We start from the raw sequence: 25,438 nt of genomic DNA, 5'->3' as shown, positions 1-25,438 counted from the left end.
TGGCACAGATGGGAGTCATACCCCAGACTGTCCCCAACTCAATCTCAGCCCCTGACCTGGGCCCCCCCTCCAGGCTTCACAGGCCCCTCCCAGCCTACTCAGTGCAGATCTCCCCCAAACCCACTTTTCCCCCTTGTTGGGAGCTCAGGGCCAGACTTCTGGGCCTTTTCCCTCCTTCCCTTCTTCTCTGTCCCTACCTGCCCCCTCCCCCAGTCATTGAGGGGCCCCTGCCTCCCTAACACCAGCCCTCCTCCTCTTCCTCGGGCCCCTCTCCACCCAGCCCCTCTTCCGGGCCCCAGCCCCCCTCCTGCTGCCAGGGCGGCCTTGTCTTTCATCACCTCCCCAAATAACCACTGCGATAAAACAGCGGTAGCGGGCTGGGTCACTCTGTCCTTTCCAATTCCAGGGGCTTCCATTCAGCTTCCATGGGCTGCCACGTCTCTGGGCCACTTCAGGGGACTCACCCTCGTCCCCAAGGCCCTGCCCTTCCTCTCTTCCCCACCGTGTCCTGGGGGACACAGCCTCGTGTCCGAGTGTCCGTCTAGCTTGGCGTGGGGGACTGGGCTGCTGACCATTCCAGCTCGGTGTCCATTGGCCTGAGGTGGTCCCGGAGGATGATGGGAAAGCAGGAGGCAGCTGACCTGAGGAGCCAGCCAGGGTTGGAGGCCTCGAGGAACCTAATGGCGTTTCCCCACCCAGTCCATGTTGCCCGCTCTGCCATCAGGATGGCTGGCTGCGCATGGGAGGCTTTTCTGGCATCCCAGGCTGGTCCCTTGCTCAGAGGCCCAGCACCCAGGGTGATGCATGCTTCCTGCGCCTGCAGTGGAGGCCAGAGTCCCAAAGTAGGTTCCTCTGATGGCACTGGGGTTTGAACTCAGGGCCCTGGGCTTTCTGGGCTGCTTGTGCTATGGCTGAGCCCTGCCCTGCCAGCTGTTTCCAGTGGCTCCTTTACAACAGGGTCTCCCTTCTTACCCAGTGACTATTTCAGGCTCCTCATGTTTCCCGCCGCCCCCCCCTCCCGCCCCCAGGAGGACAGCTGAGTATTGAGTCCATCTTCCTCTATGGAGTCTTCCAGATTTTCCTGGACTTGATTTGGAAACTTGATCCTCTGGATTGGGCCTTCTATATAGTTTAGGATGCCTTGTATATGCCATTGTGCCCAGCCTTGTGTTGAGAAGGGGTCTTATGAATTTTTCATCCCTGAACTGGTCTCACACCATGATCCTCCCCATCTCAGACTCCCAAATAGCTACAATTACAGATGATCTAGTGATCTGGTACCAAGCTTTGTTTCCCCTACACACACTTATTTTTTTGGTTTTTGGTCTGGTCGAGGGGCCTGAACTCTGTGGGCCTGGGCACTGTCCCTCAGCTCTTCAGCTCAAGGCTAGCACTCTACCACTTGAGCCACAGCACTACTCCCGGCTTTTTTCTTTTTGCTTATGGGGTGCTGAAGAATCGAACCCAGGGCCTCATGCATGCAAGGCAAGTGCTCTACCACTGAGCCACCTTCCCAGCCCCACACTTTTTTTTTTTCTTTTGACATAGGGTCCCACTATGTAGCCCAGGCAGGCACTAGCAATCCTCCTGCTTCTACCTCCTCCGTGCTGGGATTACAGGAGTGCCCCACCACACCCAGTGCCCTTTACAGCTTTTAGGGCCTGTGATTCATCCACCCACCATCAGAGCCCAAGCTGTTAAGTCTCTATGTTGTGAGGCCCTGTGCACCTGTGACCCTTCTTTCCTGCTCCCAAGTCCGGGTGCTGGGCTACCAGGCAACTTTGGGGGCCGCTCTTCTGCCTCCCAGTCAGTGACCAGACCTGAGGATAAGGAACAAACTTGCTTCCCTGGAGGGCCCCAGATCTCCCCCTCTTTCCCCGCCCCCCCCCCCCCCCCCCCCCCGCCGCCCCTGCCACAGCTGGCCTCTGTGAAGGGTGGGGGGAAGCAGGTGGCTTCATCACAGGCAGGTGGGAAACTAATGGATTTATTGAGGCAGCAGTGGCATTGGGGAGCGGATATGTGGGGAAGGGCCTGGTCCTCCCTGGGGCCCCTGGGGCCCAGGCCCTTCCTTCCTTGGAACTCCCTGGATGTTCCCCAAGAAGGGGTGTCTGAGGCGGGCGCCAGGAGGCAGTCTGCGCAGTGGGAAGGCGGCATGGGGTTCGTCTGTCCGCAGCCGCAGGGTCAGTCTGTTCGTAGCCAGCAGCCTGCCTCCTCCACCTCTTTGGTCACCACCAGCAGCACCTCGCACAGGCCCTGCGCCAGGGCAGCCGCCAGGAAAGTCCTGGGTAGGACAACGAGGGAGACTGAGGCCCAGCCAGCCTTGGCACTTCCTGGGGACTTGGGGGTGGGGCTCCACAGTCCAGCTCCAGCCTGGACCGCTCCTGCCACAGCTCACCTGACGCCGTCCTCACCCCCCAGGGCCTCGGGGGCGCGCAGCTTGGAGTCCAGGTTGTAGTAGACGCCGTCCACCTGGCGCAGGGCCACCCAGTGCCGCCGGCGCAGCGGCAGGGACAGCAGCCCCAGGGACACAGGCGATGGCAGGTTCAGGATGAGTCCTAGTACCTGGGGCAGTGCCAGCTGGGACAGGGACCTGGGGGCCAGGGGAGCACAGGGTCAGGCCCCTTCTGCCTGGCCCTGCCAGCTGGCCCTGGCATTCCTGCCACCCAGCTGGCGGCTGCAGTGACCCCCAGTGGCTGTCCTGTGTTCATCCACCACCCCCCCCTCGTGCCCAGGAGCCCATCCGGTTCTCACTGCCTGCCAGCCATCTCCCATCTTTTTAAAAATCTAACTTATTTGGCTTTTTGACACAGTCCAGGCTGGCCTGGAACTCTTCCTCCTGCCTCCAGCTCCCCCAACTGCCCATCTTCCCCCTGAACCACCGCCCTTCCCGACTGCCCAAATCCCAGCCGCCCATTCCCCACCCTGGGTGCCCAGAAGCTTCCTGCCCACCATCCACTGGCCACACTGTCCAGCCAGCCCTCACCTGTCCCGGCCTCCCCCCCCCCCGCCCCCGTGGGTCCACACCACCCTCCCTCCTCCCTACCTCCTCCTGTCCCACCACACGGCAGCCAGGCCCAGCCCCTGCAGGGCGGCCATGATCACGTTGACGTCATAGTTTCCAGTGCCCAGCAGGCTGCGGTGGGGGTTCAGTCGGGAGTCTGGGGCCAACCTGGTGGGAGGGCAGAGCCTTCAGTAACTCCCCTTGGATGTCCCCTCCTCTGAGAGGCGCCTCCCGACCCCCAGGCTGGCTCTCCATTGCCCACATCTTTGCGCCTCTAGCTTGGGGCTGCCCTGCCCCTTCCTTGCCTACAGTCCTCCCTGGCAGAGTCCCATCCTCCCCACTGCCACTCGTGCCCTGCATGGCACCAGTGCCAGCCCTTCTCAGCCACCCATCCCCAGCCGGGTCCTGCACCCCAGCCTTCCTGCTAGCTCTTCCCAACCCAGCCACCACAGGCCCCTGTGGGCCCTGCTTTCTGAACAATTGTGCCTTTGTTCCCAGCTAGGCACAGGGGGCAGGGGTGGGGGAGGGGGATGATTGTGGCTTATTTTTCTGTCTGTTTCCCAGGCCATGTTTCTCAGAGAAGGGCTCTTATATGACTCAGCTCTGGGTCACCAACAGGGCTTGGAAGAGTCCAGCAACCCCTGTGATGAGTGACGAGGTGGCCGTGGGCTAGGGCGGCCCTCAGGAAGGTCCTAGGTGGGAGGAGTAGGGAATTAGAAAATTGCTTCTATAAACGCTATAATTGTGGGTATGGAGATCTGTGGGCCCCAGGAGGCCCATGAGCACGAGGGGAGTGGACATTTTCAACTGGACAAGGACCCTGGCCCCCAGGATTATGTGGGGGCACTGACTGGAGGAGAGAGCCTGGAGGCTGGAAGGAAGGTCCAGGCAGCACAAGACCAGGCCTGAGCTGGAGCCACACCTGTGACTGCCCATCAGGGATGAGGCAGGGTGTAAAGAAGTTTTGTCTGAAATCCTGAGGAACATTCAGGCTGCAGGCGGATATAGCCATGCAGCTCAGAGCAACAGCCTGTGCGAAGACCCAGAGGCAGCACAGCAGGGAGCGTCTGGGGACTACAGAGTCTGATTTGAGGGGAGCAGTGAGGGGTGAGGTTGCAGAGGCAGGCAGGAGCAGCGCACGCAGGCCCTAGATGTGGCTGAGGGGAAATGGGGGTGTTCCTTAAGGGTACTAGGGAGCCATGGAGGGAGGAAAAGAGGGTGAGCCTTGAACCTGTGTGTAGCATGGACTAGAGGAGGAAGGAACACTGGCATCTGGGAGGTTGTGACTGGGACCTAGATAAGAGATGGCTGGGCCTGAGCTGGGCTGAAGCCTTGGGCAGAGGCAGGAAGTTACAGGCCTGGCAGGTGAGGGGGTACTGGGGACCCAAGAGAGCTACTCCCCCTGAGGGAGGTCTGCATCTCCAGGGTGAGGGCTGACAGTCACCTCTTGCAGATCTCGTCGGCGGCCTCCTGGCTAAAGAGTTGCTGCTGGAGCACGTTGTTGAGGGCATGCACTGCACACAGCTCCAGGCGCTGCCGCTCGTGGTACACAGAGGGTGGGCTCGGCCGCGTTTCTGGGGCCTGGGACATACCGTCCTCGGCTCCTGCTAGGGTGGGGTGGGGAGAAGATGCTCAGGGACCAGGCCTCCAGCAGGAGCCCGGGCACCGCCATCGAGGTGGGGGCTGGAGGCAGCCTGCGAGGATTCTGGAGCCCATCCTTGTTTTCTGGGTTTTGTTTCTAGGCAACAGAGGTACCTCCATCCCATAGTGCTAGAGAAAAGGCTCGCTTCAGTACACCTGGCAACCATTCCCATCACGTCCCTTAAGTGAAAGGGTCCTTATTACCATCACCTAGCAACGGAGGAGTCCGCTCCCTCCCGCCTCTAGGTAACGCAGGGGTTCTTCCTGGTTACCTAGCAACAGAGTACACCCCCGACACTAGGTGACAGTCTTCTAATTACCTAGCGATGAAGCACTCCTCTCCTGTCCATAGGTACTAGGGTCTCTTCCGGTCACCTAGCAACAGGGCCCTAGACCGTCACCAGGCAACCAGATCCCCTCACCCTGTCACCTGGCAACCAGGCCCTCCACCCGGATACCAAAATAACAGAGCCCTCTCCCGACCCGTACCCAGCCACGGCGCCCGCCCTTTGCCTGCAGACGCCCCTCACCCCGCCTGCCTCTCCGCTTCCCCGAGCCAGGGGCTCCCGCATCCCCCTGGGCCGCGGCTCCGGACTCCGAGTGCCTGGAGGGCCACACCGCGCTGACTGGGCAGGCGGGACGGACTGCAGATCCCAGCGACCTTCGCGCGCCGGACTACAACGCCCAGAGGCCCCCGCGACACGCTGGCTTTCTAGGGACCGTCTAGGACTCACGTGGCCCGGAAGTCCGCTATGGCTTCTGGTAAACGCGAGACTACAACTTCCGTGAGCCTCTGCTAGCAAATCCCGGAAATGCCCCGCGGACGTCCCTCGTGTACTCTCACGCCCGCTGCTAACCCCAGAAGATCGCGGGAAATAGAAGGGGCCGGCTCTCGCGAGGATTTTTATGAGCTTTGCTCACGTGTGTGCGGGTTTATTGCTGTGGCGTGTGCAGACGTCGTGGGACGTCCCTGAGGGCGACAGGAACCTGGGTTATTAGGATGGCGTCATGCAGCGTGTGTACACGATGTGTGACGTCAGAGGGACACCGGAACTCGAGTGCCAGAGCCCGGGGTCCGCAGGGCCTCTGATCCTCACGGGGACCGGACGGGGCGGGGCTCCTGGCAAGGAGGCCGGGACGAGAGAGGGGCGAGGACGGGGAGGCCTTGGTGCCCACCGACAGGAGATTCCTCAGCAGAGATGGATCCCGGGCCTGGACGGCAGCTGGCAGCAGCCTGCGCAGGAGAGACGGAAGCCTGGGACACAGACACTTGGGGGGGGGGTAGATAGTGATGGAGGGAAGGGTCAGAGTTGGGAGGGATGGGAAGGGGGAAGAGACCTACCGACGCAGAGAGACCCAAAGAGAAGCAGAGACTTAGAATTAGTCCTGGAGTGAGAAGGTTAAGGAGAATCAGGAGTGCAGATTTACTGAGCCAGAACCAGAACCCCGGGAGAGAGCGGGGCTGCTGGCACCGGGCAGGGGCCTTGCCTCACCCAGGAGACTACGCCAGAAGGCTGTCACAGTGGCAGAACCCGTCACTGCGCCCGGCGCCGCAGGGTTCTCTCTGTGAGTGTGCACAGTGAAGCTCTGGCCTGTGGGGCCTGGGGGTCCTCGCAGCTCCACGTCCACCACATGCAGGTGCTTGAGACTGCAGCAAAGAGCATGGTCAGTGTGGTCCACCCAGACACAGCCCCAGCCCGTCCCCCAGCTCTGCTCACCTGAGATCTGCCACAAGCACACCGATCACGTTGTCAAAACCCAGGCTGGGGGCAGCCAGGGCAGCTGCTGCCATGGTGTTGGAGTTTTGGGGAGCAAGAGGGCAGAGCCCACGGACAGGACCTTCATAGAGCACGGTGCGAGGCCCAGTGCTGCAGGCTGCAGCCAGGGGTCCCTGAAGGCGGAAGCCATCTGGGTGTGTAGCCATGGTGACTTGAAGACTCTAGAAACAAGGGCCAGGGTAAGGGGCTGGGGTCTACAGGCTCCACTCTGGTGCTGCAGGACCAGCGAACCTCACCTGGAGGCCTCCCGCAGCATCCAGTCGGCTGATGTCCTCAGTCCCCCACAGAGCACCTCGAGCCACAAACACAGAGTGGTTCCATTGTCTGGAGGCCTCCAAGAGTTGCTGCTCTGTGATGGGGTCAGCCAGGGCTGAGGCAGACCCCACCTGGGGTGGAGGATGGCAGGAAGGACCGAGATCAGGAAAAGGGTGGCTGATTGGGGGTGCAGTGGGGCCCAGACAGAAGTGGTAGGGGACTGGGTTATGGGTTGAGGATAGGGGCTCACCAGAAGGTTGGCATGGCGCAGGATTTGTGCCCCAGACTCATGGATTATTTGGGGATGGGCAACTTCTACCACTAGGTCGGGATGCCTGGGTGAGAGGGAGAGACAGGGCAGAGCCTTGTGTGTGGGGATGGGGAGGGGGGAGACTTGCAGAGAATTGGGCCTCAAGGTCTTTGGAGGGCTGTCTGTCACTCCTCACTCCGGCCTGGGATGTGTTGGCTTTTCTCATTCCCTCTTTGAGTGCACCAAGACCCCGAGGGGGGCAAGGGACTAGGCTGACACCACACATAGCTAAAGACAAGCAGGCAGGGCATTTTAAGCTTCTCCTGTGTGGTAAGGCCACTGACCTTTCCCCAAGGGCGGCCAGGCTGGGGAGCTGCAGGGAGGCCGGCACGCTCCCTGCCATCCGTCCCGGGTCACGGTTCCAGACAAAAACAAGTTCCAGGCCCAGCTCTGATCCCTGAGCCAGAAGGTGGGAGACAAGAGACTGTCCTGGGGGAGAAAAGGAGAGGGCTAGACGTCCAGAGGGAGAGGAAAGAGAGAAGGGGGAGTGAGAGAGACCCAGAGAGAGAGACAGAGAGACAGAGAGGCTGGGCTGGCAGTTTGGGATACGCATACGCAGATGCAAGGTCTGGTTGAGGAGCTTCTGGGACTTCCACAGAGGCCTGAGGAGGGAGGCCTTGCTGGTCAGGGACTCACCTAGTCGGCCATAGCCCACAACCCCCACCTTCCTCGGGACGCTCTCCAGGGCCATGTCTGTCCACCTGCTGGGCTATGGGCTGCCCCTACCCCCAGACCAGGGCAGTTGCAGACCTTTGGACCTTTGAGCCTTTGGACCTTTGGACCCTTGAGCCTCTCTGGAACCTTCCTCACTGTGACAGGAGGTGTGCCAATGGGCCCTTTCCCAAGTTCCCTCTGTCCTCCTGTCCTGGGCAGAGGGCACAGAAATTTGGGGGCTCAGGATCTTGCATGCCAACCCCCTTCGGTTCTTTCCTCTGCATCCCACGCTCCCCCCCCCCCTTCCTGCTCATGTGGAAAATTCCCTCTGCAGTCCCCGCCTTCCTCTCCGGCTGGCCAGGTTGTCATGGAAACTGCATCCTGCTTGGGGCAGGCAGAGGAGCTGTGACAAGGACTCTGGGCCCTCAGCCCAGCGCCTAGCTCTCAGGTCCCAGCTCCCCATCCCCTTGGGGTGGGGGGGGAGGGGAGGCTGCTGCTGAGGACTTCACTGGAGCAGCAGGGGTGGCAGGGCCTGCTATGCCCAGGCTCCAGTGGGAGCAGTATCTCCCAGCCTCATGAAGGGGGTGCCTTGCCTCTGTACCCTTCAGCCCTAGCCAGAGCCCCTCCTGCCTGTCTCTGATTGTTCTTCAGTTCACCTTGACGGCCCACCTTTCACCTACAGACCTGTCCCCACCCCCTTTGTATTCCTCCCCCCTTGTCCACCAACTCCCCTCCCCCGTCACAGATGAGGAGCCTCCTGCCTTGGGAAGTCCCTGGGTGCCCCAAGATGCCACTGCCCTGGCACATAGATGGCGGCTGCAACGCGAAGGCAGCATGTGGCCTACCAGCCCCCACCGCCACCTGGTACCGCCGCAGCGTTGCCATAGCAACCAGGGAAGAGCGCCTGAAAGCTGCAGCGCGGTTAGTCTCAGGTCCAGAAAGATAGGGCCCAGGACCGGATGCACTGTGTCACTGTCACCATGGATAAGGGGAGGATGAGCTCTAGGAGCCCCCAAGGTGGGAGAGCGCTAAGATACTCAAGCTGTAGACTGAACAAAGGGCAAGGCCCAGGCACGCAGAACCTTACTGCAGACCCTCCATGGGCCCCCAGCATGCTGTTGGTAGGAAGTGAGGGGGCTTCTGATTGCCCCAATCTGTGGTGGACTCCAGCTGGGGCCTGAGTGTTCCCACAGTGGCTCAGAGCAGCCATGTCTAAGGGTCAGGCTGGACCAGGCCCAGGGAAAGGGACTGGGTGGAGTTTGCCCCAGTGCCCAGCCTGGTGGCACATGGAGGGGGTGGGGGGAAGGATACCTTGCTTCTAATCCCTGGGCTCCCCAGGCTGCAAGGCTTCGCTGATGGCCCTGAGCTGTGGACACTTCAGTTACCCCCAGAGGTCACGCTGTCCTTGCCAGGCCTAGCATTCCTTGTGTCTGCTGACCTTCTAGGATAGTACCCCTGAGTGCGGCTGCTGCCTCCCAGGTCATCCGCAGGCTCTGAGGCTCCCCCTGCGCTGCGGTGCCCCACCATCCTATGGTACAGACTCTGATCTGGCTGTGGTGATGGGTGGACTTGTCACCAGAGGGAAGCCCTTCCCACCTGGCCCTCCACATCTCCATGCCCTCCACATCGGCAGGCTGGGGGGGGGGGACCCCCACCCCACATTTTTGTTTCATGACCAAAAAAAAAATGTTTAAACTTTTTCCATGTTTTTTTTTTAAAGTAATTACAGAGCAGGTAGTCATTGACGCAAACCTTCCTTCAGTATCAAAAGAGTCTGTGGGTCAGGTGGGGCCAGGCGGTGGGAGCCTTCTCCTCCCCCAGCCGGGCCAGGCCGGGAGTGGGGGTCCCCACTGGGGACTCTGGGTAGGGGGTGTCGCCAGGGCAACGCGTTTGTCTCTTGGGTTTAGAAGTGGAGAGGGTTTGGAGGAGTGGGAGGGAAGGGGAGGCGTCAAACTGCGAAAAAAGAAAAAAAAATAAGAAAACAAAAAAAGAACCGTAAAAGGAGGGTGATGGGTGGGTGGGGTTGGGGGTCGAGGGGAAAAGGGCACCCCTCAAAAAAAAAACTAACAAAGCTCCTCTTCCCTGGAAGGCGGCGGCGGGAGGAGAGATCGGGAGAATGAGGCAGCCACCGAGGGGCTGGGCCACCTCCCCAAGGCCCCAGCGTCCCCTCCTGGCACCGGGGTGGGAGGGGCGCGGCCCGGAGCCCCAACTTGAGCGGCCGCCATCGGGAGCCGCGGCGCCCTCCTGCCGACCCTGCGCGCACGTCCAGGGCCCGGCCCAGGGGAGGAGGAACCGGGGGGAGCCCGGGGCGGGAGCCGGGAGCCGGGGGTGGGCAGCCCGGACCATCCCCAGCCTCAGATCTGCGTCTCTTGCACATTCTCCTTGGAGCCGCTTTTGAAGAGCAGAGGTTCGTGAATGGAGTTGAGGCCCCCGGGGCCCTTGCCCCCGCCGCCCGGGTTGCCGCCGCCGTAGTGCGCCTTGAAGGCGGCGGCCACGTAGTGGTGGTGGTTGAGGTGGTCGCGCTCCAGGGCGGGCAGGGCCAGGTGGCTGTCCCCGCCCGCGCCCCCCGCCACGGCGGCGGCGGCGGCCACGGAGACGGCGGAGGCGGCGGGCAGCTCGTCCTCCACGTTGATGATCTCCACGGTGCGCGTGGGCCCGTGGTGCTTGTGGAGCTGGTGCTGCTTGCGCAGCTTGTAGAAGGCCACCAGCATGACGGCCGCCATGAAGGTGATGGCCACGAAGCAGCCGATGATGATCTTGGTGGTCTTCATGACGTCGTCCAGGTCCTTGAGCGCGTTCTCCGTCACGTCCGTGATGGGCACCGTGAACGGCTTCTCCGTGGGCCGCGACGAGCGCGGCGCGGGTGCGGCGGTGGAGGCGGCAGGGGCTCCGGCCACGTCCCCGGGCCGGCCCGCGCCCCACGCGCCGTCCGTGGTGGGCCCCGGGGGCTCCTTGTCGGTGCCGCGGGGCTGCAGGGCCTCCTCGCCGGGCTGCGTCTCCAGCGTCTCCACGGTGACGGTGGTGAAGTAGGTGTAGCCGCCGGCCGCGCCCCCGGGGCCCCCCGCGCCGCCCCCCGCGCCACCGGGCCCCGCACCGCCGGGCCCGGGCTCCACGGCCGACACGTTGAGCGTGGCGGACGCCGTGGTGTTGCCCGCCGAGTTGGTGACCATGCAGGTGTACTGGCCGGTGTCCTGCACCGTGACGTTGGTGAAGTTGAGCGTGCCGTCGTGCAGCACGGAGATGCGCACGCGGTACGAGCCGTGCGTCATCAGCGTGCCGTTGGGCGTCAGCCAATTCACCGACGTCATGGACGTGCCCGTGCGGCACTTGAGCTCGGCCGCCATGCCCTCGGTGACGTTCAGGTCGGTGGGCGGCTCCACGATGACGGGCGCGTAGCAGGTGAAGTGCGATTGGTCGAGCTCGCCGATGTAGCGCCCCTTGAGGCCAGCGGGCGCGTGGCAGCGCGCGCAGCACGTCGTGTTGCTGGGCACCGTCTCCTTCAGCCACCAGCTGAGCCACAGCACGTCGCAGTTGCAGTGCCACGGGTTGTGGTTGAGGTGCACGCGCTCGAGGCGGTGCAGGGGCGTGAACAGGTCGTGGGGCAGCGACATGAGGTTGTTGTGCGACAGGTTGAGCTCCTCTAGCGACTTGAGGTCGTCGAAGGCGTTGCGCTCGATGGTGGCCACCTGCGCGTGCATGAGCCACAGCTTGCGCAGGCTCGTGAGACCCTGGAAGGAGCCGGGCCGGATGAGGTCCAGCCGGTTGCCCGACAGCTCGAGCTCCTCCAGGCGCACGAGGGCCGTGAGGTTGGGGATGTCCTTGAGGTCGCACATGCCCAGGTTGAGGTAGCGCAGGTTCACCAGGCCCTCGAAGGCCGCCTCCGAGATGTACTCCAGCCGCTTGAGCTCGCCCAGGTCCAGGCGCCGCAGCGACGGCACGCGGTTGAAGGCGTACGACGGGATGCTCTCGATGGGGTTGTTGCGCAGCCACAGCTCCCGCAGCTTGGACAGGTACTCGAAGGCCTGCGTGGGCACCGTGCTCAGCCGGTTGTCGAACAGCTCCAGCGTGTTCAGGCTGGGCAGCCCGTTGAAGGCGCCCACCTCGATCTTGCGGACCAGGTTCTTGCTCAGCTGCAGGATCTCCAGGTGCCGCAGATGTTTGAAGGTGTCGGTGCGGATCACCTGCGGGGGGGGGGGGAGGGGGAAGAGAAGGGAGGGGAGGGACACGGACACGCGTGGGTCAGTCGTGGTGCTACCACTTTGGCTGCCTGCCTCCCCCCTCTCCACCCCTGGGAGCTTCCCCGGAGGAAGCAGATGCGACACCCGCCTAGGGGCCCCTGGTCATGGCCACACCTCCCCCACACAACGTGGGACCGGACAATGCAGGATCTGTGCAGTGCGGGGGAGGGGGAGCGGGACCCACGCGTTCCACATGGGGTCATTTCCCGGGGGAGGGCATTGTGTTAGACAGGGGTGGTGACGCGTGCCTGCAATCCCCGCTCCTCAGAACCTGCCGACTAATTGGGATGCTTGAGATCAGAAGGATGGAGGGTCAGAGTCAACCCTGGGGTTAATGTTCATGAGAGCCGCCCCTTCCCCTTTCAACCAGTAAAAAGCTTGGGTGCTGGGATGCAGCCTGGCATCACGGTCCGGGCGGGGCAGGGACACAAACCAACCAACCGACCCTATCTCAAAATGCAGAACCAGGCGGGGGCGTGGCCTCCATGGGCGTCACTTGTGTGGCGGGAGTCAGCACCACCCAGTGGGCGTGGCCTTGGTGGGCGTGGCTCGAGCGGCAGAGGCCTGCATAGCAAGTGCCAGACCCTGAGCACAGAGGCTCGGCCCTGCGAGCGAGCGTCCCTACGTCACTACCGGTGCACGTAAAAAGGGACGTTTCTATTCACATACGTGTGACACCGTGTTTACCCTTAGCTGAGGTCACCGGCCCACGCTGAGGACTCCAGCCACCGGTTGACATGGGGTCTCTTGAACTTTAAGGCACTGGCTAGCCTCAAACTTCGATCCCCAACCTCTGGTTTCCAAGTAACTGCGATTACAGGCTGGAGCTACCATGCCCTGCAGCAAAAGGGGAAGCGTGAACTAGGGGCCCTCAGAAGCCGGACCCAGGCCCTCTGGTGCCCGAGTCCCAGCTCTTCACCCCTGGCCTTGGCTGCCCGCTGAAAGAACTGGGCAGGGGACAGTGCTGAGCTGGGGCCCAAGAGGGAGAATCTCATGGCTCCGCTTCACTCTTGCCACCCAGGATACACTGAGGCATGGAAGGCCAGCTGGCTGTCAGGCCCCATGTTTGAAGCCTAGTTAATGACCCAGGAATGATTGTGTGATAATATTAAGGAGCAAGTAATATGTTCATGGAAGAAGCCGAGTGTGGTAATGAATGCCTGTAATCCCAGCTCCCCAGAAGGTGGAGGCAGGACGATCTCTGTTGGAGGCCAGCCTGGGCAATGTTAGCAAAAGGTATCGTAGATTAAAAATTTTAATACTGTAAAAATACTTTTATGCCATTACATGTATTGCAGTATATGTGTATTAGACAATAGGTATTGCCACATTGTACACAATTATTATTTTACAAAGATTGTGCTAATTTGCATTTACAGCCCAGTGTTCAAAGTTCTAAAAAGATTCTATCTTAAAAAAAAAAAGTAAAGGCAAAAGGACTAACTTAAATCATAGAGTGTAACAGGGCTAGGCTCCGAGTTCTATCCCTACTACTGGGGAAAAACAAACAGAAAAAAATAAATAAAAGCAAACAAGAAAGTAAAAAGGAGAAAAGAATCAGGCCTGGAATGAAACCCTCCAAGCTGTTCTTAGCACTGAATTCCAGCTGTTGTAGATTATGAACTCTTTTTTTTTTGGTTATTTTTTTCCCCTCAATTGAGCAAAAATTGCTTCCTAAAGAAGCAAGAATAAAAACCCCAAAACATAAAAATTAAAGTAATGTGAGAGGCACCCACCACAAGGAACAGTAGTAATATTTTTGGTACAGCCGCTGTTACCATAAGAACCACTACATACACCAGCACTGCCTGGTAGAAGAAATGCTGTGTGAGATCAGGCAAGGTGGCTCATGCCTTTAATCCCAGCTACTCATGGACAGAGATCAGACGATTCAGATCAAAAGTTCATGGAGCCCCCGTCTCAGTCCCAGCTCTGTGGGAAGGGTAAATAGTAAGATCAAAGTCATAAATGTGAAACTTTACCTCAAAGACAATAAAAGTAAAAAGATCTTGGAACATGGAGCAAGCGGTACAGGGCCTCGCCTAGCAAGTACAAGGTTCTGAGTTCAACCCCAGTAGAGTAAGAAACAGGAAAAAACAAAATCTTAAACAAAAATCACCATGTGTTACCATGGGAGCAGTTCTAAATTTCCTAGATCGGCTTTTATTTTTTGAAGGTACAGGGTGTGGGGGGGTTGGTTAGCACCACATCTGAAAAAACCAAGCAGGTGAGATTTATCTACCTTTATTTATCAACAGGATTTCACTATGCCCAGTGTGGCCTCAAATTCTCCATCCTCCTGCTTCAGCCTTGCCAAGTGCTGGGATTGAAGGCATGCCCCACCATGCCTGGCACACAGTCTCCCTCTCTCTCAATTGGTGCATAATGAAATCAGCCTTAATGATGTATTTATTTAACCCAGGATATTAAAAATATCACCATTTCCCCATGTAGCCAAGGCAACAGCTTATGACTGAGAGGTTTGCTGTCTTCCTAGGGAGCCCTGGAGCCGGCACATTGTCCTCAAGATGGAGACCTGGGCCAGGCTCACACAAGCACCCAGGGGTGCAAGGTTGCATGCCTGGGACTTTCCACGCACGTGGGAACTGTATGCACACTTGTGCGGGTTAAGTTCCAGCAGTGCTGTGAAGAAGCCTGCCATCGCCTGCCTTGCCTTATAAAGGACTGCTGGGTCCCAGTCCTCACTGATGATTTTGTTAGCGTGGGACCCTGTCCTACCCAGGGGACCAGCTCCCTGGCCTGGGAACCTACAGCCTTGCACAAAGTTGTCTGCAGAGCCTGGTCCCGTCACTATCAGCTCCTGATTGGCTGGAGGCTTCTAGCCATTCCCCTCCCCGCTCAGGTCTCTGATGCCTTATGCACTGCCCCCCACCCCCACCCCACAGCCCCAGCCCCAGTCCTCTCCTCTCTCCTCAGGTCCCAGAGAGCCGGTTCTACTCCTAGATCCTTGTACCTCCCTGGCTGGCAACCATCCCACTCTCCTCAAATTTTCCGCCACACTGACACTAACACCATGATGTCTGCAAGGTCCCACAGTCAGAGGCAGACACCCCCCCTCCCCAGGGCAGCTGGTCTTCCAGGCACCCCCTTCCCTCTTCCTCCTCTGCTGGACTCTCTCTCCATCTCCTGTTCCAGTAGGTTCTGGAGCACAGCAAATGCAGCACGGCCACTGGCCCTTTGTACGTGCAGCATCACCTTCTCTCCCAGCTGTCTGCATTTGCCCAGGTGCTGCCCAGTTCCTGGAATGCAGTCTTCCTTCTTGTTGTCTGCAAACTCTAATCACCTCTCTCAGGAAGGCCTTCTGTGGCCCGAGCCCCTCACCCACCATGCACATTCTATTATGAGACGTGTTGTTCATGGTTAACATGCCTGCACCTTGAATAGGCTGTAAGTTTACAAGGAGAGACTTGGGCTGAGGTCTGCATGCCCAGCACCTAGTGGGTATGGTCAGTTGACAGGGTCCAGTCAGCTGATGGGATATGGTCAGCCTCAATCAGCTCTGCAGAGTGGATGAACTAGAGGCTTCTGACAAGGCTCATCCTGGAGAGTTCTTGGTGTCTAAGTGTCTTCGTGGCTCGCCTTGCAGCCTGGCTGGCAGTGCCACCATGGCAGAATCCTGGATAACAGAATTTGGGAGCTCAAAGCACAAGTGTTCCAATGTACTTTTTTTTTTGGTGGGGGGGGGTTGGGTCCGGTCTTGGGGCCTGAACTCTGGGCCTGAGCGCTGTCCCTCAGCTCTTCAGCTCAAGGCTAGCGCTCTACCACTTGAGTCACAGCGCCACTTCCAGCTTTTTTCTTTTTGCTTATGTGGTGCTGAGGAATTGAACCCAGGGCCTCATGCATGCAAGGCAAGCGCTCTACCACTGAGCCACCTTCCCAGTCCTTCTTTCTTTCTTTTTTTTTTTTTTGTTGGTCGTGGGTCTTGGAGCTCTGTGCCTGGGCGCTGTCCCTGCACTCTTCAGCTCAAGGCGAGCACTCTACCGCTTGAGCCACAGAGCCACTTCTAGTTTTCTAATGATTTATTGGAGATAAGAGTCTCATGGAGTTTCCTGCCCGGGCTGGTTTTGAACTGTGATCCTCAGATCTCAGCCTCCTGAGTAGCTAGGATTACAGGTGTGAGCCACTGGTGCCTGGCTCTGCTTTTGTGCCTTAAAGCAGACATGGCTGACACTCTCAAAGTCACACCACTGTCCTTTAGTTGGTGTTTATCATTGCCGCTCTATCATTTGCCTTCACTTTTGGTGTATGTCTTTTGGATTTTGTTTTACACTCAGTCTAAAAGTCTCTGCCTTTTAACTGCAAGTTTAGTCCATTTATGTTTATTGTAATTTTTAATACACTTGGCACCATTCTTACAATACTATATTTATTCTTCCCTATTCCTGACATCTTTTAGATTTGAATTTCTTATTCCATTTCCCTTCTGTCTGACTTAGAGTTTATACTTTTTTTTTTTTGCCAGTCATGGGGCCTGAACTCTGGGCCTGGGCACTGTTCCTCAGCTTTTCAGCTCAAGGCTAGCACTCTCCCACCTGAGCCACAGCGCCACTTCTGGCTTTTTTTCTGCTTATGTGGTGCTGTGGAATCGAACCCAGGGCCTCATGCATGTAAGTCAAGCACTCTACCACTGAACCATCTTCCCAGCCCCTATACATTTTTTTTTTCTTAGTGGTCCCCCTTAACATTTAACATGCACACCTAAAGACCAAAACCAGATAATTCCTCTTCTCCTCCCAGCATCCCTGACTTGAAAACAAAAGATCTGACCTGGTCCTGTTCCCAACAAGATTAAAAAACAAAACATAACAAAGCAAGACTAGGACCCCCACTGGTTATATTAAATACCAGGGTCAGTGCTAGATGCTCCAGCACCATGATCTGAATGCACCAGGGTTTGGAGAGGTAGAGTCATTGGTCCTCTGTGTCACAGCTGCACAAATGGGACTCAGAGTCTGCACCTCCTGTTTCCAAACATGGTGCCCTTCCTACATCCCCACATCGGAGCCCTAAGCAGAGGGAGCTGGGCGGCTGGTGGATTTCCCACTTTGTGAGCTGCAGAACCATAACACAAGGATGGAACCCAGGGCTGCTGCTATGTGACTGGCCACAATTTGTGTCACGCCCACAGGCCACACCCACGTGAGCCCTAGTTTTTGTTCCTTTTGGAGATAAGGTCTGGATATCTTTGCCCTGGCTGGCCCTAAATTCACTATCCTCCTCCTGTCTTTGCCTTTGAAGTAGTTGGGATTACAAATGTGAACCACCACACCTGGTCCACGTAATGATTTGCTCATTTAACATCTGTGTTTTTAAAATTTGTTTTGTTTTGTTGTTTTGCCAGCCCTGGGGCTTGAACTCAGGGCCTGGGCGCTATCCCTGAGCTGCTTTTGCTCAAGGCCAGTGCTCTACCACTTGAGCCACAGCGCCACTTCCAGCTTTTTCTTTGTATGTGGTACTGAGGAATCGAACCCAGGGCTTCATGCATGCTAGGCAAGCACGCCACCACTGAGCCACCTTCCCAGCTTCTTGTTTTGTTTTTGAAATAGGGTCCTACTCTGTAGCCAGGCTACTAGAAGTGATGATTCTCTGACCTCTGCATCTGGGATTACAGGAACCTGCCACTGTGCTTGCTTGGCAGGTGTTTTGTGTCAGGTGTCATGTGGGACTCTGGAGACCCAGACAGGACAGTCACAGTCACAGCCTGGTCCTCCTGTAATAATTATGCAGATGGTCATTTAAGCCATGATGGCATATGGATCACAGTGCTGCCTGGCTGTGGCTGGGCTGGGGGGGGTGGGGGGAGATGGGGCTGGTCTCACCCAAGGTGCAGTCTGAGCCAGGCCTGGTCACACCAAAGCCAGTGATGCAGGACAGGACAGGCACCATGGGGACCAGCTCCCCGTGCCAAGCCTGGTGCAGGGCAGAGAACACGGAGCAGGTGCAGCTGAGGTAATGTGGCCCCTCAGCAACTGCTTCCTCCACCCAAGGGGCCTCTTTCTTCCTTCCACCCTGCAACCCAGCCTCTTTTCCCTCTCTTTTTTTTGGCAGTACTGGGGTAGTTAACTCAGTACCTCATACTGGCTCAGCTTGCTTGGTGGGCACTTTGCTCCTTGAGTCATGTTCTCAACCCTTTTGTTTTTATTTTTGTCAGTCACGGGGCTTGAACTTGGAGCCTGGACGCTGTCTCTGAGTTCTTCTGCTCCAGGCTAGAGCTCTACCATTTGAGTCACAGTGCAACTTCTGTTTTTCTGGTGGTTCATTGGAGATATAAGAGTCTCACAGACTTTCCTGCCCGGGCTGGCTTCCAACCTCAATCCTCAGATCTCAGCCTCCTGAGTGGCTAGGATTATAAGTGGGAGCCACCAGCAGCCGGCTTTATTTTTTTTATTATATTATTTATTTAAATTTTTTTTTGTCAGTATTGGGGTTTGAACTCTGGGCCTGGGTGCTGTCCCTCAGCTCTTCAGCTTAACGTGAACACTCTACCACTTGAGCCATAGCTCCATTTCTGGTTTTTGAGTGGTTAATTGGAGATAAGATCTCACAGACTTTCCTGCCCAGGCTGGCTTTGAGCCATGATCCTCAGATCTCAGCCTCCTCAGCAGCTAGGATTACAGGCATGAGCCACCAGCACCTGGCTTGTTTTGTTTCTAAGATACGGTCTCATACATTTGCCCAGACTCATGAGTCTCTCATTCCACCTCCCAAATTGCTGGGATTACAGCCATCCTCACTCTACCTGGCTACAACCTGATGCCTTCAGGGTAGCTTCAGCAGGTAGGTAGGTAACATTGCTACAGCTGAAAAGAATCCCGCTGTATTCTGTTGGGGCTTTTAAGAAAACAAACTGCCAAGAGATCCTTTATTAAAAATTTAACTGTGGTGGGAAAATGATTAAGTGACTCGTTTGTCTTTACATTAGTAAGATAAATTGTTTCTATGCATTTGGAATGTAAATGAACCAAAAACAGGTTTAATAAGCAAACTTGGAGCTGGGAGCTGGTGGCTCATGCCTGTAATCATACCAACTCAGGAGGCTAAGATCTGAGATCGGGGTTCAAAGCTAGCTTGGGCAGGTAAGCCTGTGAGACTCTTATCTCCATTAAAAGTACTCAAAACAAGCCAGAAGTGGTGCTGTGGCTCAAGTGGTAGAGCACCAGACTTGAGCACAGAGGAACTCAGCGACAGCGTCCAGGTCATGATGTAAAGCTCCAGGACTGGCAAAAAAACCAAAAAGACCTGATATAGGTCTTTGACCTCCATTGTTTTGCATTCAGATTGTAGAAACTATTACCATCTTTTGGAATATCCGGTAGTAGGGTGCCTTGTCCTGAGATAGGGGATTCATGCACCCCTCTTCAGTGGACTTCCCAGGCTGCAGCACATGATTGGCAGTGGGTACCAGGCTTGTGACTGAGCTGCTCAGGCCTAGACAGGCCTCTTTTCTCCTATCTCTCTTTCCCTTCCTCTCTTCCTGTCCAAGGTTTAGAGCCTGGAATGGCTACCATCTAGGACACGCCATGAATTGTAGTGAAGAAATGGAGCTCTGCATCCAGTTGCCTAAGCTAGTTTCCAGTGCCACTAATTAAGACTCTTCCGCTCCTAGGTTTCAGTTTCCTCATCTGTACAATAGGAATAAAAACAGAACCTCTAGCTGGGAGTGGTGGGGTATACCTGTAATCCCAGCTAATCAGGAGGCAGGGGTTGGAGAACCTCAGCTGGAGGTAGGCCAAGGAAAAGTTACAAGGTCCCATATCAAAAACAAAGTGAAGGCCAGAAGGGCTGGAGGCCTGGTTCAGGTGGTAGAGTGCCTGCCTAGTAAGCACAAGGCCCTGAGTTCAGTCCTCTGTACCTAACACCTGCTCATGATAAAGGTTTGAAACACAGGGACTGGCCTCATTGACTTCAGGGGGACCAGGCCCAGGTGGTGGCCCGTATGCCCATCAGTAAAACGGGCCCCCCACATCTCCTGAGAAGAGAGGAGGGGCTGGAAGTACCTTGAAGAAGTACTTCCGGTGTGAGGACCAGAGCACCTCTCTGGAAGTACTTCTTCAAGGGCAATTACTTTCTTTTTCTGGAAATAGGCGTTTGCATCCTGGTGGATATTATTATGTTTTGGGGGACTATTTTGTACTTATTAAATTCACTTGATCCTCATGTTAAAATTTTTTTAAATGGCTAAAGGAAACTTAGAGAATAAAGAAAACCTAAAGAGATAAAATACTCTGTAATTCTGCTGCAGAGAAAGGTATGTTACCATTCCTGGGTAGGTGCCCGGCTTTTAGATTTTTAGTAAGATTTTAAAATAGAGAGTCTACTTGCATCCTTTGAAAGCTCATCTGGGTTTTTTCTTCTTCTACTTTTTTTTTTATGACAGTGTTTTGCTACATAGCCTAAGCTGGTCTCAAATTCAAGACTTCTCAAGTGTTGGGATTACAGGTGTGAGCCACTGTAGGTGGTCAGAATGTCAATAACATGTTTGGGGCAGTTTCCTATAACATTCAATATTCTTTGAAATTCCATAGCTGCGTAATAGAACATTACCAGAACATACAGGGTTGGGAGTGTAGCACAGTGGTAGAGTGCTTGCCTCAGGTGGCTAGGCCCAGTGTTCGCTTTCCTAGCACTGCCAAAAATCAAAACAAGAGCCCAGTGCTGTGGCTCGTGCCTGTAGTCCTAGCTACTCAGGAGGCTGAGTTCTCAGGATTGTCGTTCTAAATCAGGCCTGGCAGCAAAGTCCCCGTGAGACTCTCTTCCCCAATTAACCACTCAAAACCCAGAAGTAGAGCTATGGCCCAAAGTGCTAGAATGCTAGCCTTGAGCATAAAAAAAACTCAGGGACAATGCCCAGGTCCTGTACGCAAGCCCCATAACCTCCCCCACCACACACACACACCAAAACAAACAGTAACCACAACAATTTTTTTTAAAAAAACAACCAAGATGGCCTGGAGGTGTAGCTCCCTTGGAATGCTCAGGCCCTGAATTTGATCTCCAGCATCAAAAAAAAAAAGAAAAGTTAAAAGGACATTAAAAAAAAAAATCCAGTCATGCAGTGAAGCTGTGGGGGACAGAGGCCCTCTAAATGCTGGCCTCTGGGCCTCCTTACACTTATTTCTTAGGGTACAGCCCTACTTCCTTTCCATCTGATCTCTTTTTTTGGGAGGGGGGGCTCCAGAAGGGACCCAGGGCAGCCCACTAATAGCCTCTGGGTGGGCCCTGAGGTACTTTGTTAAATTAAATGCCAGCACCACCTAATGACCCAGCAGCTCCCCCTGGGGACACGTTGCAAAGGAGCCGCAGCTCCCCAAGAGGTCCCTAAGTGGTACTTCTGTGGTGAGGCGGGGCTGCCGCACACACCAGCCCGCCCGGGAATGGAGCTCAGTGAAAACAGACAAAGCGAGCCATCTATAACCCCGCCTCGCTGACATAAATGAAAACTTCACAAAGCAACAATAAGCATTTTGCAAACACACACACACACACACACACACACACACACACACACAGAAAGAGGCACAATAAACATATTAGGCTGGTTGCTATGGAAGGAGAGGAGGGGTGAGGGAAGAGAGGGTTGGGCCCAGGGAGGACCCCAGTCCTCAGTGTGAAAGAGGAGATTGTGGGGGGCAGCCCCAACCCAGCTCCTCTTGGGGACCTGTGGTGGACCTGGTTTGAGTTGTATTAGAATGTAGAGTCTCTGGGTCTCCATTTTAGGAGGCCTTATCTCTGGAGGCCCCACTTGTTCAAAAGAACTAGAGCCCATGGACAATTACTAGGTTGTTTGTTTTGTTTTGTTTTGAACTCTGGGTTTGATCTCCAGTTACTTAGAAGAAAGGAAAGAAAGGGAGAGAGGAAGGGAAACCATCAGATATGGTGGCACATGCCTGTAATCTCAGCTACTGGAGAGGTTGAGATCCAGAGGATCATGGTTCCAGGCCAGCCCCAGGCAAAAGCTTAAGAATGCAAAGAAAGAGCTGGGGGGGGGGGCTGTGACTCAAGTGGTACAGCTCCTTGCCTAACAAGTTTGAGGTCTTGAGTTCAAATCTCAGTACCACCATAAAGGAAGAGAAAAATAAGACAATGCAAAATCTTATGTTCTCTCTATGGGGACCCCCTCCGTCCGTCCCTGAGCACACAGGAAGTCACAGGAGCTCCGGATACTCCTCCACACACTTCCTGCAGTTGGGGCCACATGGGGGCCTCCCCACCCACAGTTCAGGGAGCCCTGGCCATCAGCCAGGAGCCCCAGGCTGGCCTTTTGCTTCCTGCAAGCATCTGCTGAGCACCCCACTCTAGGAAGGTTCTGCTCTGGATTCTGGGGGACACAGAAGCCAGGAGCAGGTGACACCCCGGTAACCAGGCGATTGGGGGGGGCAGGCAGGGGACAGCTCTGAGGATGTTGAGGTGCTGGCCTGTGTTTGGGGAGAGGATGGGTGCGGCGCCTCCTGCAGCAGGCCCTGTGCTTTGCCTTCTAGGAATTTACCCCAAAGGCAGAGCAGCTCGGGCTGCTCACCACCGGCCCTCCCCCGCCCCTCCCGCCACATTGCCTCATTCAGTTCAAAACTCGGCACTGCCAAGGGGCTAGTTATTCCTGTCTGTGCTTTTCTAGGCTTTGTTTTCTGTGCAGGACCAGGAATCAAACCCAAGGCCGAGAGCGTGCCAGGCGAACACTGGCAGGTGAGCTCGGTGGAGCAGCATGGTTTTTCTCTGTAATAATGGCCTAGTACGCCCCTGCACAGGCCTTGTTATTGAGCTGGTCTGTTTTTGGGGAGGCGGGAGCTTGGGCCCCTGTGCGCGCTGTGCAGGTGCACTGCCAGGGGAGGTGCCCCCTCCAGCCCTTTTCAGCTCTGGTTTGCTTTTCAGATAGGGTCTCCTGCTTTTGCTCTGTCTAGGTTTGGATGGATGGTCCTACCTATGCTCCCGAGTAGCTGGGATTGTAGGCACACACCATCATACCCACTCCTACACTAGGCCCTCCTGAAGGACAGGCTGTCTGCCCCTAGATACAAGTCTGTCATTAATAGCAAGGCCCCAGGTCTAACGGTGCAGACCTGGAATCCCAGCACTGAGGCAGCTGAGGAAGGAACATCTCAAGCACCAGGTCAACCTGGGCTATATAGCGAGAACTTTGGTTCATAAACAAGACAGAAACGCCATCCTCCCCCTAAATGACACCAGAGACAATGCATAGTGCTCTGGAAATTGTGCTCACCATACCACTAGGTACCCCAAAGCAATTTCAGAGCAGTATGAAAACACTGCAACTCCATTTGTTCTTTTTTTTTTTTTTGGGGGGGGTCCAGTCATGGGGCCTGAACTCTGGGCCTGGGCGCTGTCCCTCAGCTCTTCAGCTCAAGGATAGCACTCTACCACTTGAGCCACAGCGCCACTTCCGGCTTTTTTTCTTTTTGCTTATGTGGTGCTGGGGAATCGAACCCAGGGTCTCAGGCATGCAAGGCAAGCGCTCTACCACTTAGCCACCTTCCCAGCCCTCCATTTGTTCTTAAAAATAAAAAAGCCAAGCATCACCCTGCTACCCTGGGCTTGGGCTGGGGTATCTTGGGGCCAGGCTGGAGCCATCTGCATGGGGGACACCCAAGGTGGGAGACCAGGGCCTGTGGGATTGGTATTTTTTGGTCCAAGTCTAGGACTGTGACTGATTTATCTGATGCTTGCTTTCACTCATTGGCTGGCCCTCTACCACTTGAACCACGCCTCCAACCCTGAGGCTGGCTTTTGTCCCTGTGTTTTTACTTTGGTGTATTTTCTAGTTTTCCTAAATTAATTTGCATTCATTCTGTAATAAATAATTAAAAACTACATTTGCATAAGCACAGGAAAGAGCCAGAAAGGTATTAAAGCAAAATGTAAACAGTCGCTATTTATATCCAGGTGAAGAGACTGGGGGGTAATTTGTTTTGTTTTCACTCGGGTAACTAACAAGCATTACTTTTTACTTTTAGTGTTTCGGTTTCGCTTATATTTTAGCAGTACCAGGGGTTAAACTCTGGACCTTGCTCTTACTAGGCAGGTGCTCTACCACCTGAGCCATGCCCCCAGGCCTTTTTGCTTTCGTTTTCAAATAAAACTCTCTCCGCTCTGCTTCGCGGTGGCCCAAGAAGGGTCTGTCTGTCTTCCATTCAAGGGGTCCCACCCTGGGGCCCCACCCTGGCTGCTGGGGCAGTGCGGTGGGGGCGCCCCTGACTAGGAGTGGAGGCCTTTATCCCGGGGAGGCCGGGGGACGGGGAGGGTGAGGCAGGGAGGCCGGGGCGGGCAGCAGGGGCCAGGCACACTGCTCAAACCTTGTGGCGCCCAGGGTGGCCCTGTCCCCACCTCGCAGTTGGGGATGACCGGCTCCGAGGGGCGGGGGGGGGGGTCCCCACACCTGCCTGCCAGCAGCACAGCTCTGCCCGCGGCTTGGGACCGAGTCACTCACAGCACAACCCGGCTACAGCCGCCGGGCGCCCGCGCCTCGCGGCCCACTGCGCCTGCGCCTGCCCAGCCTCGACGGGCCAGCCTGGACGGGAGGGACGGGACGGGGGGGGGGGGGGGGGGGGGGGGGGGAAGGGGGACAACCAGACCCCAGGCCCGCGCTCTCCAGCCGGCGCCCCTCCCCGGGACGGGGGGAGGAGGGGCTTGCTCCCCACTTTCCAGAGCGAGACCCAGAGAGGGGTCCCCGCGGCAGAGGCGCTGGGGGGGGGGCGGGGAAGTCCGGTGCTCCGGGACCCCAAGAAAGCCTGGCGCCTTGGCCCCGCCCCGGAAGTCAGCTCGAGTTAACGATATGTAAATGAATTCAGCTCGAGTTAATGAGATGCAAATAGCCAGGCCCAGCGCTGGTGGGGGGAGTGGTGGGGGCGTGTCAGAGGGTGGACCCCTCCCCGCCCCGGCGCCCCCTGCCCTCCCCCCTCCCTCCCCCTCCCTCTCCCCCTCCCCGCCCCGGCGCCCGCTCACCTGGATGCCGTTCTCCTGCAGGTTCAGGTAGCGCGTGTTGACCGGGATGCTGGCGGGGACCTCGGACAGCTCCCTCCGCGTGCAGATCACCCTGCTGGCCTGGTTGCTGCAGGAGCAGGCCGCGGGGCACGAGGTGGCGGGCGGGGAGCCCCCGCCGGCGGCCGCCGCCACGGCCGCGCCGCCCCCGCCGGCCCCCAGGGGCGGGGAGCAGAGCCAGAGGAGGAGCAGAGCCCCGCGGGGCCAGGACATCCTACCGGGGGCCCGCGGGGCGCGCGGGGAGCCGCGGGCGCGCGCCATCCTCAATGGTCATGCTCCGCGGGGGCGCCGGGGGGCTGCGGGGAGAGGGGGGCAGTGAGGGGGGGCGGCAGGGCTCCGTCACCCCCACCCCGGCCAGAGGAGGGGCTCCACCCCCAGCCCAGCCCATCACCCCCCCAGCCCTTCACCCCCCTCCCCGCCCCCCCCCCGGTCCAACTCCCCGCCCCCCCCCCCCGTCCAACTCCCCACCCCTCCCAGGGGAAGGGACTCCACCCCCAACCTAGCCCATCACCCCCCCCCCAGCCCTTCAACCCCCTCCTGCCCAGCTCCC

General features: G+C 57.1%; 3 protein-coding genes across 7 annotated transcripts; all 3 read right to left on the bottom strand.

The window, feature by feature from the left end:
• Window positions 1-1,968: 1,968 nt before the first annotated feature.
• Josd2 (Josephin domain containing 2) lies at window positions 1,969-5,289 on the bottom strand. 3 transcript variants are annotated; one of them, XM_042700190.1, is made up of 5 exons: window positions 5,173-5,289; window positions 4,446-4,608; window positions 3,044-3,169; window positions 2,396-2,590; window positions 1,969-2,281 (listed from the first exon to the last, which is right to left on the bottom strand). In XM_042700190.1, the coding sequence occupies exons 2-5, from the start codon at window positions 4,589-4,591 to the stop codon at window positions 2,182-2,184; spliced, it is 567 nt and encodes a 188-aa protein (XP_042556124.1). In that variant the 5' UTR covers window positions 4,592-4,608; window positions 5,173-5,289; the 3' UTR covers window positions 1,969-2,181. The 3 variants fall into 3 exon arrangements, with proteins under 3 accessions (XP_042556124.1, XP_042556125.1, XP_042556126.1); XM_042700191.1 differs by having other exon boundaries at window positions 4,446-4,605; XM_042700192.1 differs by lacking the exon at window positions 5,173-5,289 and adding an exon at window positions 4,963-5,112.
• A 252-nt stretch (window positions 5,290-5,541) lies between these two features.
• Aspdh (aspartate dehydrogenase domain containing) lies at window positions 5,542-7,748 on the bottom strand. 3 transcript variants are annotated; one of them, XM_042700165.1, is made up of 8 exons: window positions 7,622-7,748; window positions 7,270-7,414; window positions 6,926-7,010; window positions 6,657-6,806; window positions 6,361-6,581; window positions 6,136-6,290; window positions 5,830-5,876; window positions 5,542-5,797 (listed from the first exon to the last, which is right to left on the bottom strand). In XM_042700165.1, exons 1-7 carry the CDS (start codon window positions 7,674-7,676, stop codon window positions 5,833-5,835), a joined length of 855 nt encoding a protein of 284 aa, XP_042556099.1. In that variant the 5' UTR covers window positions 7,677-7,748; the 3' UTR covers window positions 5,542-5,797; window positions 5,830-5,832. The 3 variants fall into 3 exon arrangements, with proteins under 3 accessions (XP_042556099.1, XP_042556098.1, XP_042556100.1); XM_042700164.1 differs by having other exon boundaries at window positions 5,542-5,876; XM_042700166.1 differs by having other exon boundaries at window positions 5,542-5,876; window positions 7,270-7,382; window positions 7,622-7,707.
• Window positions 7,749-9,982: 2,234 nt separating this feature from the next.
• Lrrc4b (leucine rich repeat containing 4B) lies at window positions 9,983-25,184 on the bottom strand. The gene is made up of 2 exons (XM_042700139.1): window positions 24,853-25,184; window positions 9,983-11,820 (listed from the first exon to the last, which is right to left on the bottom strand). The coding sequence occupies exons 1-2, from the start codon at window positions 25,147-25,149 to the stop codon at window positions 9,994-9,996; spliced, it is 2,124 nt and encodes a 707-aa protein (XP_042556073.1). The 5' UTR covers window positions 25,150-25,184; the 3' UTR covers window positions 9,983-9,993.
• Window positions 25,185-25,438: the final 254 nt, after the last annotated feature.

The sequence above is a fragment of the Dipodomys spectabilis genome, unplaced genomic scaffold, assembly GCF_019054845.1.
Source record: "Dipodomys spectabilis isolate Male_0828 unplaced genomic scaffold, ASM1905484v1 ptg000266l, whole genome shotgun sequence".
Classification (NCBI taxonomy): Eukaryota; Metazoa; Chordata; class Mammalia; order Rodentia; family Heteromyidae; genus Dipodomys; species Dipodomys spectabilis.
This window is presented reverse-complemented; position numbering and strand designations above follow the sequence as displayed.